This window comes from Gastrolobium bilobum, unplaced genomic scaffold (assembly GCF_033153095.1).
Source record: "Gastrolobium bilobum isolate Gb01-03AN ecotype WA unplaced genomic scaffold, APGP_CSIRO_Gbil_v1 utg15136, whole genome shotgun sequence".
Classification (NCBI taxonomy): domain Eukaryota; kingdom Viridiplantae; phylum Streptophyta; class Magnoliopsida; order Fabales; family Fabaceae; genus Gastrolobium; species Gastrolobium bilobum.
The window spans coordinates 22,304-37,690 of record NW_026895502.1 but is presented as its reverse complement, the minus strand read 5'-3'; the positions used below and the strand labels follow the sequence as shown (position 1 = coordinate 37,690).

The 15,387-nt window shown below is 40.4% G+C and overlaps 1 protein-coding gene and 1 pseudogene across 1 annotated transcript; one reads left to right on the top strand and one right to left on the bottom strand.

Moving 5' to 3' along the window:
- Nucleotides 1-7,824, bottom strand: part of LOC133314191 (triacylglycerol lipase 2-like) — a 29,249-nt pseudogene extending 21,425 nt beyond the window's left edge.
- A 2,928-nt stretch (nt 7,825-10,752) lies between these two features.
- Nucleotides 10,753-13,629, top strand: LOC133314212 (uncharacterized). The gene is made up of 5 exons (XM_061515659.1): nt 10,753-11,422; nt 11,509-11,949; nt 12,045-12,482; nt 12,549-12,719; nt 12,803-13,629. Exons 1-5 carry the CDS (start codon nt 10,753-10,755, stop codon nt 13,627-13,629), a joined length of 2,547 nt encoding a protein of 848 aa, XP_061371643.1.
- Nucleotides 13,630-15,387: the final 1,758 nt, after the last annotated feature.

Genomic DNA, 15,387 nt, shown 5'->3' with positions numbered 1-15,387 from the left:
CGGACTTCGTCCTCGAGACTCGACGTAAACCTTTTGCATATCTTCCACATCAATGTATTTATCCGACCTTCGTCGGAACTCCTCCAGATCATTCACCGGGTTCTTATAGATTGATCTCGCAAGTGGAGAGTCACCATCTAATCCCGAGATGATTAAGTGAAGGTGCACCGCTTCAGTTAAACCTCGGACCTTGAGGGCGGCATCCTTGAACCTGTCGAGGTACTTCCTCAGCCATTCATTCTCTTTCTGCCGAATTCTTCCCAGAGCGTAGGGCGGCATTGGATGCACCTTGCTTGTTGCAAAGTTCAGTCGGAAAGTCCGGGCTAGGTCCTTAAACGAGTCGATTGAGTTCCTGGGGAGCCTGGTTATCCAGGTCATCGCCTGACCAGTCAATGTTGTCTTAAAGATTCTGGCCTTAATAGGTCCAGTGATCCCGTTGAACAACATTTCGGTCTTGAAAGCCGCTAAATGGGCTTCTGGGTCCTGACTTCCGTCGTACGGAGGTATTCTAGTGCTCTTGAATCTTGGAGGTATAGCCAGGTTCATGAGCCTCTCAGTGAATGGGCTATCATTAGCCTCCTCATCATCTAGGTAGTTCTCGTCATGGTTGTCGTTCGGGCCTCCACCATTCCGGTCGTTGTCGAAGTTTGGGATCTGCACATTCTGTGCGTGTCCTTCAGCTGTGGCCGCGTTCTGATGTCGCGGGCCACCATCAACAGCACGGCCATCTCTTCCAGGCTAGCCTTCAGCATTCTGATGGCGGAGGTCTTCAGCATTCTGATGCCGAGGTCCGTCGTTTGCGAACTGACCGGTTCCTCTGGGTTGGCCTCCCACGTTGCGATTTCTCAGTTCGGCCTCGAATGTCGCCATTCTTTGGGCATCTAGTCGCTATTGGGTCAGGAATCTAATCTCCATCTCTTGCAACCTTTGAAGGATTGCATTCATGGCCATCGTGGTCACGTCTCGCGGTGGCTCACTGTGTGGAGGTGGGTGACCTGAGGCCGCTGTCGTATTGAGTTGGGTTCTGGGGGTTGGTCCCTGAGTGCCGACCTGCACCTCTACCAGCACCGGGTTCGCGTCCAATTGGAGCTGTTCCAATGCAGATTGGTGTTGAGGCATGCCATAGGGCTGAGCTGAGATTGATGCGGCGACATTTGGGCGGTGCTAGATGTCTAACGGGTGTTCGTCATCGTGGAATGGGGGACGAAATTTATTGTTTCCACAGACGGCGCCAATGTTAGGTCCTGGATAGACCATATTGCTATACCGCAGGGTATGCCCTCAGAGATAGTGTATATCAACTGTATACTAGGATTATAACCGAGGTTCCAATCACTGCGCACAAGCAATAGGCTTATAGCCAAGAGGTGGGTGAGTGCACAGCGTGGGCAGAAGTAGTAAATGAGTTCTGAGTCCTTACCTGGGGTCCTTAGGCTCTTATTCATAGGATTACCTTCCTAGGCTTGGGCCTTTTGAGATTCCCCAATTGTAGTAGGATTCAACTCCCCTTCTGTTGGGATGTGATCCTTATCTTGTGCTATTTGGTTGTTTGGAGTTGTTGAGATGTTGATGACTCTGTATCTCACCAGATATTTTGATAGGTAGTTGGGATATGATATTCATATCCATAACAGAAGCCAAAAGCCAAAGCTATTAAAGTTCCCTGCCAAACATAGTCTTCCAGTTTCAGAGGAATTGTGCACTAAAGTTCATTTATATTTCCCAGATGTTGCTGGTAGTATGTTTGCTCAAAATAACTCAAGTTCTACTCTCTCTTTTTCTAAGTTAAACAAAAAATAAAATAAAATTGAAAAGAAAAATTGTTTGTTCTAAATTATGATTATTAGAACCAGTCTATTAATTTATAATAGGACTAATGATTAAAATTGATAAGGTAACTTTAAAATTATCCTCCCCTCAAAATGAACAAAATAAAGTATGTAATGCCGAACCAAAGAATGGCCAACGTAATTAATCTTCTGCCCAGTTTGGCTGAACACATAATTATTATGAGGCTTTAATAATTATAGTAAGTGGGTAATAATGCTGAAAGTCGCTTTTCAGAAGAAAAGTGCAGATACCGATTCTGCTAGTCGGTATAAATGTGTGCCGAAAAAGTATCCCGAAAAATTATAATAAGTGCAGGATAATTACTAGAATGATATGTAGGACTTGTAAAACGAGTTTCAAGTCCAAATAATGAGAACTGGTCCTAGAAACCGGTACTGGCTTGGAAGAGCGCGTACCGGAAAAGTGCTCAGAAAATTATAAGAAAAATATGATAATTCTTGTAAAAATGAGTAGGTTAAGAATCCTGTGTTTGGATTAAAATGCTAAGCGTAGAAATTAAAGTTAATACTGTGTGTTTTATGGCTAAGTGACTATATATATATGCATTTTAGCACATAACCCTAGGCATACCAGAATTCCTACGTGAAGCACTTGGTGGGCTGAGTGTGGTTTACTGTTCCATTGCCTCCTTTCACTATTTTTGAACTCAAGTTGTCACCTTTACTTGATTTCTTCCATCTTTGAGATTGTATACACTTAAGAACATGCAGGGTGAGGAAGTGTGAGGGTGTATTCTGAGTTTCCATCCTCTGTGTGTGGGTGAGGGTGCTGGTTTTGGGTGGTTTGGGTGTTGAAAGCCATAGTCATGGCATTTTGAGGTCCAAGTGGTGACCTTTGGTGAGAAAGAACCAACCTTTGTGAAGGCATTTTCGTTTTGGTGTCAAGTCAGAACTTTGGGAGCTGGTTGTAAGCTCCAAGAGCAGTCCTTGCCTCTGTTTTGAACCTTTGGTGAGTTGTCTAACCTTGATCATGTGTTTTGATGGGTTAAAGGTGGTATCTTTGCATGTTAATGGGTTAAGTAAGTAACCAACTGGTATGTAAACCTAAGAGGGTATAAAAATGCATGTTTTAACGTGTTTTATTGTTAAAAATGGAACCTTGGAAGGATATCTTCACGAAATGCAGTTTCTGCATTCTGTCGTGAAATATCGGGATATGTGCCTGAACAATATCCGGATATGTGATATCCGGATATGGGTTTTGAGTATCCGGATATTAGATATCCGGATATGGGATTCTGGATATCCAGATATTGTATATCCGGATATGTCCAGTGAGATATCCGGATATTGTATATCCGGATATGGTCCCGAGGAATATCCGGATATTCTGGGATTTCGAAGAACAGTGGCTGTGCTGTGTGTACAGTAGGCTATTTGGGGTTTGTGGACCCTAGATTGATGAAGTGGAACTTCTGTAATTAATGAACTAAGTCAGAATCGTTGTGATTAAGGACTTATGGCTTGGCATGGAGCCTTAAGACGTAGAACGTAAGGAAATGCGTTGTCTTTAATTTATATGCTTGTGTCGCATTATTATTTTTATAGTATTGGTCCATAACAGATTGTGAATCTGCTGTGTTTGGACTTTGAGCTGTGGACTCTTGGCCTTGGGTGTTAGCTTGCAAGGTAAGCTTTCGTGTCCTCGGTTTAGCCATGTTGTGGTTCCACCATGTCCCATGGGGGTGTGGTTATATGCATGCTGTGTTACATGCTTTGAATATTTGAAATGCTGATTGAGCTTTATATGTAATGGCTTTTAATATGCATGTGTTGTTTCATCTTGACGGTAAACGAGATGGTGATCCGGGGTGAATGCAAGTAGCATCTTGCACTAGTGTGGGTATTTGGTGTATGTAAATCCTGCATTTCTCTGGCCAGTAGAATAGAATTGACACACATGACATGATTATCTGTTGCATTGCACTATTTTAGAACTGATGATGATAAACTGCTTTTGAACTTATATTGCACATGTAAGTGAGCTTGGGGTGGAAGATCCTTGAGGACCCCTTGTCTTATTGAGATTTCTTGTTTAGAGATCTCACCCCACGTTTGGCGAATGCTTATTTCAGGTTCCGGTAGTTTGATGACTGATGCCTCTGGCGGCAGGAGGCCAGAGCTTAGTTGATGATATTATGTTGTTTGCTGCCATGACTGGTTATGGATGCTGTTTATGTTTTCCGTTATTTATGTTTACGTTGTTGTTGAGACTGATGTTGGGCGTGTTGCCTTATTTGAGTGAGCATGGGGATTGTCCATGACACTTTATGTTAGTGCTTTTGATTTGGAGTTGTATAAACTGTTAGATGGTCCGGTCTACGTTGTTGTAGTTCCGTGACTAGAGCCACACTTTTATTATCTATGATTATGAGATATTTCAGTTAGCTGTTTTATTGCAATTACATACAGGCGTTGTTTTATTAATTGATTAATAAGTAAGTTGGTAATGATAATGACATCACAATTGAAAAGAAAAAAATATTCCGCATTTTTAATTAAGCGCTGCTTAATACGATAGTATGATAACATTACCGGATATATACGGGGTGTTACACTTCACGTCTGACAGTAACCCGGACTTTGGGCTTCGAGATGTCATGAATGTTCTCATGCTCATGAAAGATCACATCTCGGCTTCTCACGCTCTTCTTATTGATTGGATCCCAAAGTCGGAACCCGAACTCGGATTTCGGTGAACCGAGATAGATGCATTCTTTTGTCTTCGCATCAAGTTTTTCCCTTTCATCTTTAGGGATATGCACGAAAGCTCGGCATCCAAACACCTTCAACTGATTGTAGGCCGCTTTCCGACCTGTCCAGACTTCTTCTGGAATTTCTCCTTCAAGTGGCCGTGATGGTGAGAGGTTGATCAAGTCAACAACAGTTTTGACGGCTTCTCCCCAGAATGATTTCAGCAATCCGACATTGGATAACATGCTTCAGACCTTCTCTTCAATGGTTCTATTCATCCGCTCAGCCAGTCCATTCAGCTGAGGTGTCTTGGGGGCGTCTTCTCAAGTCGAATCCCGACCGCTCTGCAATATGCATCAAAAGGGTCGCAATACTCACCACCATTATCAGATCGGACCACCTTCAATTTCTTGCCACTGATCTTTCCTTGCATAACGTACAAGGAGCCTTCCTTCTTACCTCGGGCCACGACCAAGTTTCCCTTGGCCAGCTTCCATCTAACACTACCGAAGTAGTTTACTAACCCGACATCATCAAGTTTGCCTACCGAGATTAGGTTCAAACGCATGTCAGGAACATGCCTTACATCGTCAACACAAGTCGGCATCCGACATCCGTGGTCAGAGTTACATCACCGACACCAACAATCTTGCTGGTCACTTGATTTCCCATCTTCACGACTCCAAAATCACCACCTCGGTAAGAGGAGAAAAAACCTTTGTGTGGAGTAACGTGGAAGGAGGCACCAGAGTCAACAATCCAGGTGCAGTCATCATATGCAACATTCAAATAATTATCCTCACCAAGGAGGAATATCTCGGCGTCCGGGTTGGCAGCCACCGCAGTGGTGCTCTTGTCTTCCCTCTTCTTGGGAATAATCTGATCCGGCTTCACAGAGCCGTTCTTCTCATCATTCTGCAGGGTCCAGCAGTCTGGCTTCTTATGGCCTGTCTTTCCACAGTAAAAGCACTTCAACTCGTATTTCGACTTTGACCGACCTCTGGACTTTTCTCGTCTGTCACGACCTCTACCCCTGCTTTTGCTTCTACCCCGGGAGTCAGATTTCCCTTTGTTTTCAGCAAAGTTGGCCTCAGACGTGCTCGGAGTACCTCATTCTCTTCTCCTGGATTCTTCGCCCAGGATGCTGTCTGTCACGACATCCATCTTCAATTTTCCATCTGGAGTCGAGTTATTCAGGGTCACCACCAGAGTATCCCAGCTTTCTGGCAGCGAGTTAAACAGCAACAATGCCTGCAATTCTTCATCAATTTTTATATCAGCCTTTGACAGCTGATTCACAATACCTTTGTAGGTGTTCAGGTGTTCAATCATGCTCATGTCGTCCTTGTATTCAAGCTTCACAAGTCGACGAACCAGGTATGCTTTATTCCTGGGAGTCTTCTTTTGAATCATGGACTCCAGCTTCGTCTACAACCCATACGCGTTCGTGAACTCGGACACGTGCTCAAAGAGGCTTTTATCAATATATTTCCTGATCGTGGCTATAGCTTTCTGACTCAGGATCTCACATTCCTTATCAGTTTTGCCTGCTGGTCTCTCATCAAGGATAATGGGCTCATGTAGATCTTTGCAGTAGAGATGATCTTCCATAATAGCTTAAGCTATTAGGTTGAAATGATTTCTTGTCATGACATCTGAGCCTATGTGACCATGGGTTCACGAATTCGATACTCACTGCCCCCACTTTCTAGTGATTAAGTTAGTACAAGGTAGAATAAAAAAATGAGATTGTACAATATCCACACTTCAGTTCAAAAAGACTCTTGCGTGAAGGGGTACTTATTAAAAAAAATGCATTAAATTGTACATTAGAATCATAATGTGGGTAAGGTAAGGAGAGACAGCTTGTTATATTATATAGTAAGTTCTATGTACTTACTATCTGGGATTAAATTCTGCCAGACCAAATAAGGTAGTGATCTGTTTGGAAAAGAAAAAAGTTTTACCCTGAATCAGCAAATGCCTCTACTTCTCTCTGTGTGTAAAGCATATTATTTAGAGTAACAAGAGCTAGTGTTATGTACCTCCCCAAGAAAAGACTTGGCTGCAACCACTCCAAGTGCGCTGTTCATGTGGCTCAAATAGGCAATGGGGCTCAACAATGCTGCTGATTTCAGCTGGTTAACCAATTTCCTTTCGGAGAAGGAAGCCAAAGCTATTAAAGTTCCCTGCCAAACATAGTCTTCCAGTTTCCAGAGGAATTGTGCACTGAAGTTCATTTATATTTCCCAGATGTTGCTGGTAGTATGTTTGCTCAAAATAACTCAAGTTCTACTCTCTCTTTTTCTAAGTTAAACAAAATAAAATAAAATTGAAAAGAAAAATCGTTTGTTCTAAATTATGATTATTAGTACCAGTCTATTAATTTATAATAGGACTAATGATTAAAATTGATAATGAAACTTTAAAATTATCCTACCTTCAAAATGAACAAAATAAAGTATGTAATGTAGTACCAAAGAATGGCCAACGTAATTAATCTTCTGCCTAGTTTGGCTGAACACATAATCAAACACATCAGGTAGATCATATGTAAACCAGTTCATCAAAAGACCAATTCCAAAAAGCCTGTAATATTTACATAAAAATGTTACTTTTGACAAATAAAAATAAAACCATGACACTATTAAAGCAAAAAACAAAGTGTTACTTTAACAGATGAAAATATAACCATGACATTATTAAAGCAAAAACACAATACAACCTCAAAAGAAAACTAAAAAACCAACCGGGTTAGAGGGGTCCAATGAGGTATGTCGGCGGCTATATCTGGTTCCTCTAGTGTTAACAATCCACACGTCGAAGCCATTATCAGCTAGAATCAATGGCAGGTCTTGTTCTGGAGGGTTCAGAAGCCATGTCATACTATCCTGCACTCACGTTGTTTATTGTTCAGCTAAAAATACTACATCTTGTACTTACTTGGGACAGTGTCGAGCTTCATTTACCTGTTTTTTAGGCGTTATTCTGCTTGACTTCCTCTTCCGCTTCCTGGGGAGATTCACAGCACTATCATCAGATGGTGAAACTAACATACATAAAGGAAGAAAGTCATCCAGTGCAAGGGGCGGGCGTTCAGATTCTCGATCAACAAAGTTAATAGCAAGATAAGACTTTAGAGTCTTTCTTGCCTTTTGAAGCAAAGGAACTTGATCAGGAAATAACACCTTCCATCTCTTCAGGCATTGAGAATCAGTGCGAGCCTAAGCCTGAGCCGACAGTGGTAATTTGGTTAATTTGCAGGGATCAGATATAAAACTCTCAACAAAACCACGCAAATTGGTGGCCATATTAGGAGATTGAGAAACAGGACATAATTCACCATCATCGGATGTGTCAGAGATCGAGCTGTTAATAATATCCCCATCAGCTGGTGTTCCCATTCCGCCTTCATGAGGACCTTCGTTGTAGGTGGAAAACCGATTAAAAATAGCACGGTCTGTCGCAGCAAAATCGTCCTCGCCGTCGATGGATGCTGTGGTCTTAGGGGGAAGATCAGAGTCGGAGTCGAAGCCAAAGCCATCGGTGACGGGTGCAATGGCGTCGCCGGCGGACAAGAGCGGGTCCTCGGCGTGAATTTGGTCAGAGTGAATGGTGAGATCACCGCAGGAGGTGAAATCGCCGTCACAGCGGGTCCCGGCAATGGTGCAAGCTCTGGCGAGCACGGCCATGTCCTCTTTGAGGCCTTCATCCACGTCGTCATCGTCTTCTTCGTCAGTGGCGAAGATGTTTTCTTGTTCATATTCATCGGCGCGAGGAGCCATTAGGGTTTTGTCTTTACTTTTTTCAGAGAGCGAATGAATGTTGTTGGGTGTTGAAGTTGAAGTTGAAGGCGGTGATTGGCACATTCAAAACCGTGCGTGCACACAAAGCAAATCAATAAAGCTTCCAAATATATATGTAAATATATATATATATATATACAGAGGTAGGATCCTTTGACACCAGTGTCAAATTTTAAATTTGACACCTCATCTTAGAGCCGTTAGATCAAAAAAGATCAACGACTCTGATTTGCAAGCATGTGACACCATTGATCTTTTTTGATCTAACGACTATTGATGAAGTGTCAAATTTAAAATTTGACACCGGTGTCAAAGGATCCTACCTCATATATATATATATATATATATATATATATATATATATATATATACTCCCTCGTGAGACCCGTTATTTTTCAAAGACTCTTTCAAATTTTGAAAACAAAATCACGTGCAATCCAACATTAATTACAGGGCAAATTTGACAAACTTGTGCGGGCCAAACTTAGGGGATCGTATTAGATTGAGATTTTAAAGAATTTTAATAGATTATTTTTGGATAAAAAATCCGTTGATATTTAATTAGAATTTTAATGGATTGAAAAAAAGTCACGTGATATTTGATTAGGATTTTAAAAGATTATTTTAGAATCCGTCCAAATCCATTGATATTCAATTAGGATTTTAAACAATGGAATCACAATCTCATGGTATTCAAAAATCCGATGATTTAAATGGATTTTCTATTGGTGTGGATTTCGTAAAACTTTTTAGTGAAGAATATAAATAGGATGCCTCCCTCACAATCTTACCATAACCTTTAGGATTTCTTTATATTTCTCTATTGCAGTGTTTTCTTCTTCCTTTGGCAAGGTTGACCCACTCAAAATCGGGTTTCGCCATGGGAGCTTCATCAAAACTCAAAAATAGCATATTTTTGAGCGATTTTCATTACAAAATCCAAAAACAACAAACCAACGAAATTTTAATATAATCTATCTCAAAAACAACATATTTTTGAGAAATTTTGACAGTTTAAAAAGTTATTTTTCAAATTATGGGTGACAATTTTTTCTTGGCACAAAAAAATGTGATATTTGTATTAAAAATAATATAAAATTGTGGGAAAATAACAGGGAACTAAGGGTCTGATTGATAGTGTTTTAGTTTTTTTGTTCTTAAAATAATTTTGTAAAATAGTTTATAAAAACTGTTTTTTAGGATAAAAGAAGGAAAAAATCAGTTTGATAAATTTGTTTTGAAAAGAGTTATAAAAATTAAAGAACAAAAAAATCTGCTTGGTGAATTTGTTCTCAAAACATGTTTTCAAAATAAAAAAATGAAAAAACTCGATTGATTGGTATTTTTTTTATTAACTTATTTTTCTGATTTCTATAATTATATGTAAAAACTCAGATATATTTCCATGAAATATATTTTTAAGATCAAAACAAATTATATTACAATTCTTTTTTAAACCAATGCAAATCATATTAAACAAGCCATATCAGCTTTCTCCCAATCCACAAATTGTGAAAAAGGCTATCTTAATAAAAACATCCAAGATGACGACTCACTGGCCCAGACCCATTCTCAAGGCCATTTGACCCTAGTAGGGAAATTTTAATAACCTTTCACCGGAATAGTTTCACGGTGAAATGAATTACCTATGTAATGCAGAACAACGCGTTATATAGAGTATCACGTTGAGAAGTGATTGTGAATAAACCGCGTCCTTTACAAGTTTTATGCCAAACCGGGTGATTGATGCATGGAACACGGTATGGACAGGAACATGTTTGTTGATTGATGGAGTTGAACGCGGCATGTACAGGATCATGTCTGTTGGTGATGAAAAACCAACCGCGTCCTTTACACATTTCACGACCTGATTGATGCATGGAACGCGGCACGCGCAGGGTCATGTTTTCTGATTGATGGACTGGAACGCGGCACGTACAGGATCATGTTTGTTGGTGATAGATGACAAACCACGTCCTTTACACATTTCACAACTAAACACGGAGATTGATGGGAATATTGCAGAAGGAACATGTAACCTGTCCAGTCGCGTCTAGAAACGATAGTCACGCAGACGCTTCTCGGTGTAGAAAGCCAATTTTCTGATGCAGCCACCGGTATAACATGTTCTCTAGCACACCGCGACCAAAACCTACATATACACCTTCCCAAAACTGCATTTTCATTTTCACTCTCCGAAGTTGTCTAAACGTTTCCTTCTTTCTGCATTTTACTTATGTTTCCCCGTTTTGTTAACAGAAAGCTGTGTTGTTGATTTATTACATATTTTCATTGTTCAGTGAAGGTTTGTACAATGTTATATTTGTTCGTTTAATTATTATTTTATTATGACATTACTAATTTTATTGCATTTATATTTTGTTTAACTATTTACAGGAAAAATGAGTTCAAATTTACAAACAATTCGTGCACTTATATACTATAATGGTAGGAAGGTGATTGGTCGTCATGGTGTAACATTTGAAGGTGAAAAGAGACAGATGCGTATTACACGGGGTACTACTTTTGAGGGCTTGAAAGCAAACATTCACCATAAATTGGGGTTACTAAGGAATCAACATATTTCTGAAATCACTGTAAGAGCTCTTGCTGGCAGTTCTGAATACACAGCAATATCAATTACAGATGATGATGATGTTGATATTATATTAGATATTTTTGTGGAACAAGCAGAAACGAGTACTGATCAAACCCATGCTAGAAAGTTTGTGGAGATATACGTAGATATTCAAAATACCGATGATTTGTCATTGCCGATTCAGTCAGTTGATGTGAATACAACACCACACATTGATATATTGAACAAGAATGCATCATCATCTGTGCTTCCAGTAGTGCCCAACGCTGCTATACTTGATGATGAAGACATTCCAACATATTATCAGAACGATGATGAACCAGAAGAAGAAGAAGACGAGGATGCGTGCCTGGCAGCTGAAAATAATGACGATGAGTCGAATAGTGAAGATGACGACGATGTGCCGATGAGATGCCACAACAACGTCAATGAAACCACATCGAGTATTGTTGGGTATGAAAATGTCGTTGAAGGTTAGTTGACAAGTGATTTAAATTAAAAAATCAAAAATATTTGCAACGTATTCAACTAACGATTTAGTTGTTTGTATGTTATATAGGTAACAATGTGACCCCTAATGTAGGTCCTAATATATCTCCATTTTGGAATGGAATACCACATTTCTCATACATTAATTATGAGTATCCCAATGAAGATCGAGAATACAACGAGAGAGAGTATCGTGGTGCATGGACCATTGGGGATGAGTTGTCTTTGAAACAAGAATTTGATTATAAGGAATCAATGCAAATGGCTGTGAAGTCATATTGTATGAAAATTAATAAAGAAGTTGTTGTTGTTGAGAGCACGACTATGAAGCTAGTTTTGAGGTGCAAGGACCATGGGTCGGGTTGTCCATGGCAAATGAGGGCAATGAAACCAAAAAATGGATTAATGTGGGTTGTGAGTAGATGGGAGGGACCTCACAATTGTGTCACTTGTAACCTGTCTCAAGATCACAGACAACTTGATTCCGCCTTCATTGCTTCAACTATATTAGGTGAGTGTATTTTGTCGAAATAAATTTGTGGTGTCTCTTGTGTTAATATTCACTTTCAATATACAATAATGTGCCATTGTGTATTGTGTTGACAGATTTGGTCAAGGAAGAACCACATGTATCGATCGGTTTGATACAAGAAAGAATTCGAAACAATTATGGGTTTACTATTTCATACAGGAAAGCTTGGAAGGCGAAACAAAAAGCCATGGCAAAAATCTATGGCAATTGGGACCAGTCTTATGCTTATTTGCCCAGATGGTTTAATTACATGCTGACATTTTTGGAGGGTTCTGTTTACCACATTCAAACAAATGACTACGTGGTAAACCATCGTGTTGTGAATGGCTACCGGGTTTTCCATAGAGTTTTCTGGACTTTCAAGCAATGTTGTGACGCGTTCAACTTCTGCAAACCTGTTATACAAGTTGATGGCACTCATTTATATGGGAAGTATAAAGGTACATTACTGATTGCCACAACGCAAGATGGAAACGATGAAGTATTACCTTTGGCATTTGCAGTCGTAGAAGGTGAGACGAATGAGTCATGGGAATATTTTTTGTCATGTATACGTTTGTATGTCACTCAAAAAACAGGCATATGCCTAATCTCAGATCGGCACTGTGGAATATTATCGGCTGTTGCAAACCCACATCTTGATTGGCAGCCTCCTAAGGCGTACCATGTTTTTTGCCTTAGACATGTTGGAAGTAACTTCAACCAAAGATTCAAGAATGAGGAATGGAAGCGTCAATTGAAGAATCTAGGTGCAAGAATAAGTTTTATAACATTTTAAGTAATATTATAACCAAATACAAAAAATGACGCTTCCATTGGTTGTTATATGCAGGTTATACTCCATCAAAGGTCAATTTTGATGTTAAGTTGGAGGAATTCCGGAGCAATAGCCCAGAGGTAGCAACGTGGATTGATAGCATTCCGAAGGAAAAATGGAGTCGTGCATATGACGTGGATGGACGTCGTTATGGTCATATGACGACAAATTTATCTGAATGCGTGAATAGCATTTTTAAGGGAGCTCGAGGGATGCCTATTACATCTATGGTGAAGCATACTTATAGTAAGCTTGTGCATTACTTTGTAAAGAGAGGTCACGAAGCTAGTCTAGATGCTGATGCGGGTATTAAGTTTTGCCATAATGCCAACAGAAGAATGGAGAGAGAAGCAATTGCAGCCTTGAGCCACATTGTGCGTGCATTCAATAGAGAATCAACCTTATTTGAGGTGGAAGAACCATACAACCCTATAACACAGAAAGGGGGTTATTCGTTGTCTCTGTACTTAAATGAAAGGAAGTGCCAATGTGGGAAATTCCAAGCATTTAAATATCCATGCAGCCATGTCAGGGCTGTTTGTTTGAAGATGGGGATGACTTATGATAATTTTGTGGACCCATGCTACTCCATACACAATATTAATAAGGTGTATGCATCACCATGGTTTCCGATCGGCAATGAGGAAGCAATTCCACCCTATAATGGATCGATTCTCCTGCCTGATGCAAACCGCGTGCGGGCAAAGGGTCGACCTAAGAGGACTCGCATTCATAACGAAATGGACCATATAGAATCCAGTTCAAGTCGTAGTAAGTGTGGTGTGTGTGGAAGGATTGGGCACAATAGATGGTCGTGTCCTGCACGTTTAAATGTTCAATGATTTAAATGCCTAGTGGGGGTTAATATCATTTCACGTGTATTGTCTTATGTTAAGTAATATTATGCAGTTGATATTTGCTAGTAAAACATCGTTACTAGAATGGTTGAAACATAACGGGGCCTGATTAATCACCATGCGTTTACACGATACAATAAACAACGTAATAAAAAGGACACGTTAAATACTAATCCATAAGAGCCTACCAAAGTAGAAAATACAATCCATCATACTTTACCAAACAAACAGACATACACAATAGTAGATAATACAGAACGCGGAATATGTAAAACATAGCATGAATGAAAACACTGCAAATTACACGATACATGAAAATGGTTATCTACGATCTGGGCGGCCATTGTCTCGACCTAGCATCCCTGTGAGGTAGCCTACGTGCCAGGGGTAATGACGATCCCGCATCCATTTGGGTTGTAAAATCAAATTCTTCAGTCGCCGCATCAAAGAAGTCATCGGATGCATCATTGTCATCCCTGACAAATGACCTAAGCGGCACATCCGGGGTGTGTTGTTCTGCTTGGTCATTGTGGCTAGTGCAATGGACATATGGATCAACAGACTCCCCAAATATGGAATTTATTATCTGCTGCTGGCTACTTGAACCTGCAGCGCCTGACATGTTCACCTGCGTTGCCCAATATGGTGTCTCGTTCGCGCTATCATGAGTCGGTGGTGGATATCCCCAATCCTGTGTGGCTGACGCATGTTGTGGATATACAAATTGCTGAAAAGAGTAATCACCATGTGGTTGTGGTTGTGGCTGTGGCCGAACCTGTGGAGTATAGTCAAATGGAACATACGCGCCTGTGGGATATCTAGGTGGTCTATAAGTCCCAGGCATCCGAGGTCCGGGCGGATCAAGACTGTATGGTTCGAAAGGGATGTGTTCACGACGGTGAGGAATTCCATGCCCTTCCCTAGCCCTGGGTGGGACCTCAATACTTGTATCTGGTTCCTCAGGTAATTGAGTACGAGGCGCCACAGGGCCAGGCTCGTTCACCCTACCATACTCAAGTAATGTAACAGCCCGTTACGTACCGGTATTGTTAACATTAATTATGATATTAAGCGCAGTTACAATCACAGCAGTTCATTTATAAAACGCGAATAAATTTTTTTCCGATTATTATGCGAGCATTTAAAACATAAAAAGGCGTAATAATTAAAAGCTGTGACCGTAACCGTAAACTCTTGCGGAAGACTTATTTAAACTATTTTTATCACTTACGTTACTTATTATAAGTCACTAAGGAGTTCCCATAAACTCACTTAGCCAATTTCCAACTTTACGTTTTTTACCAATTCGAACATGTTTCTCTCTAAGTTTTTCTGCGACCAAACCGATCACAACCAACCCTTTTTCTCAGATTATATCTTTGTGTTACTTAATTCCCTTTTTAACAAGCTAACATACGCTCAATTCGGAGCTCATTTGCTCCGGTTATCGCCGTTTGAAGTTGGATAAGCAATTAGCCCAAACAACCCCAAAAACAGCTCCAAACCACTCACATTGCTCGAATTACTGCACTCAATCCCCTCAACCAAGTACTCTCAAATTTGTATCCTACAAACTAGACATCTCAAACTTCATTTTGATATATCACACACTCAATTTGACAGAGAAACGAAGCGGGAATTAATTTCCCAAATCCGGTCCAGAATCTGCCTCAGGTGCAGGGGCACATGAGCAGTCCGCGTTTCTCTATTTATTTCAGGCCGATGATCAACCCAGATTTTCCT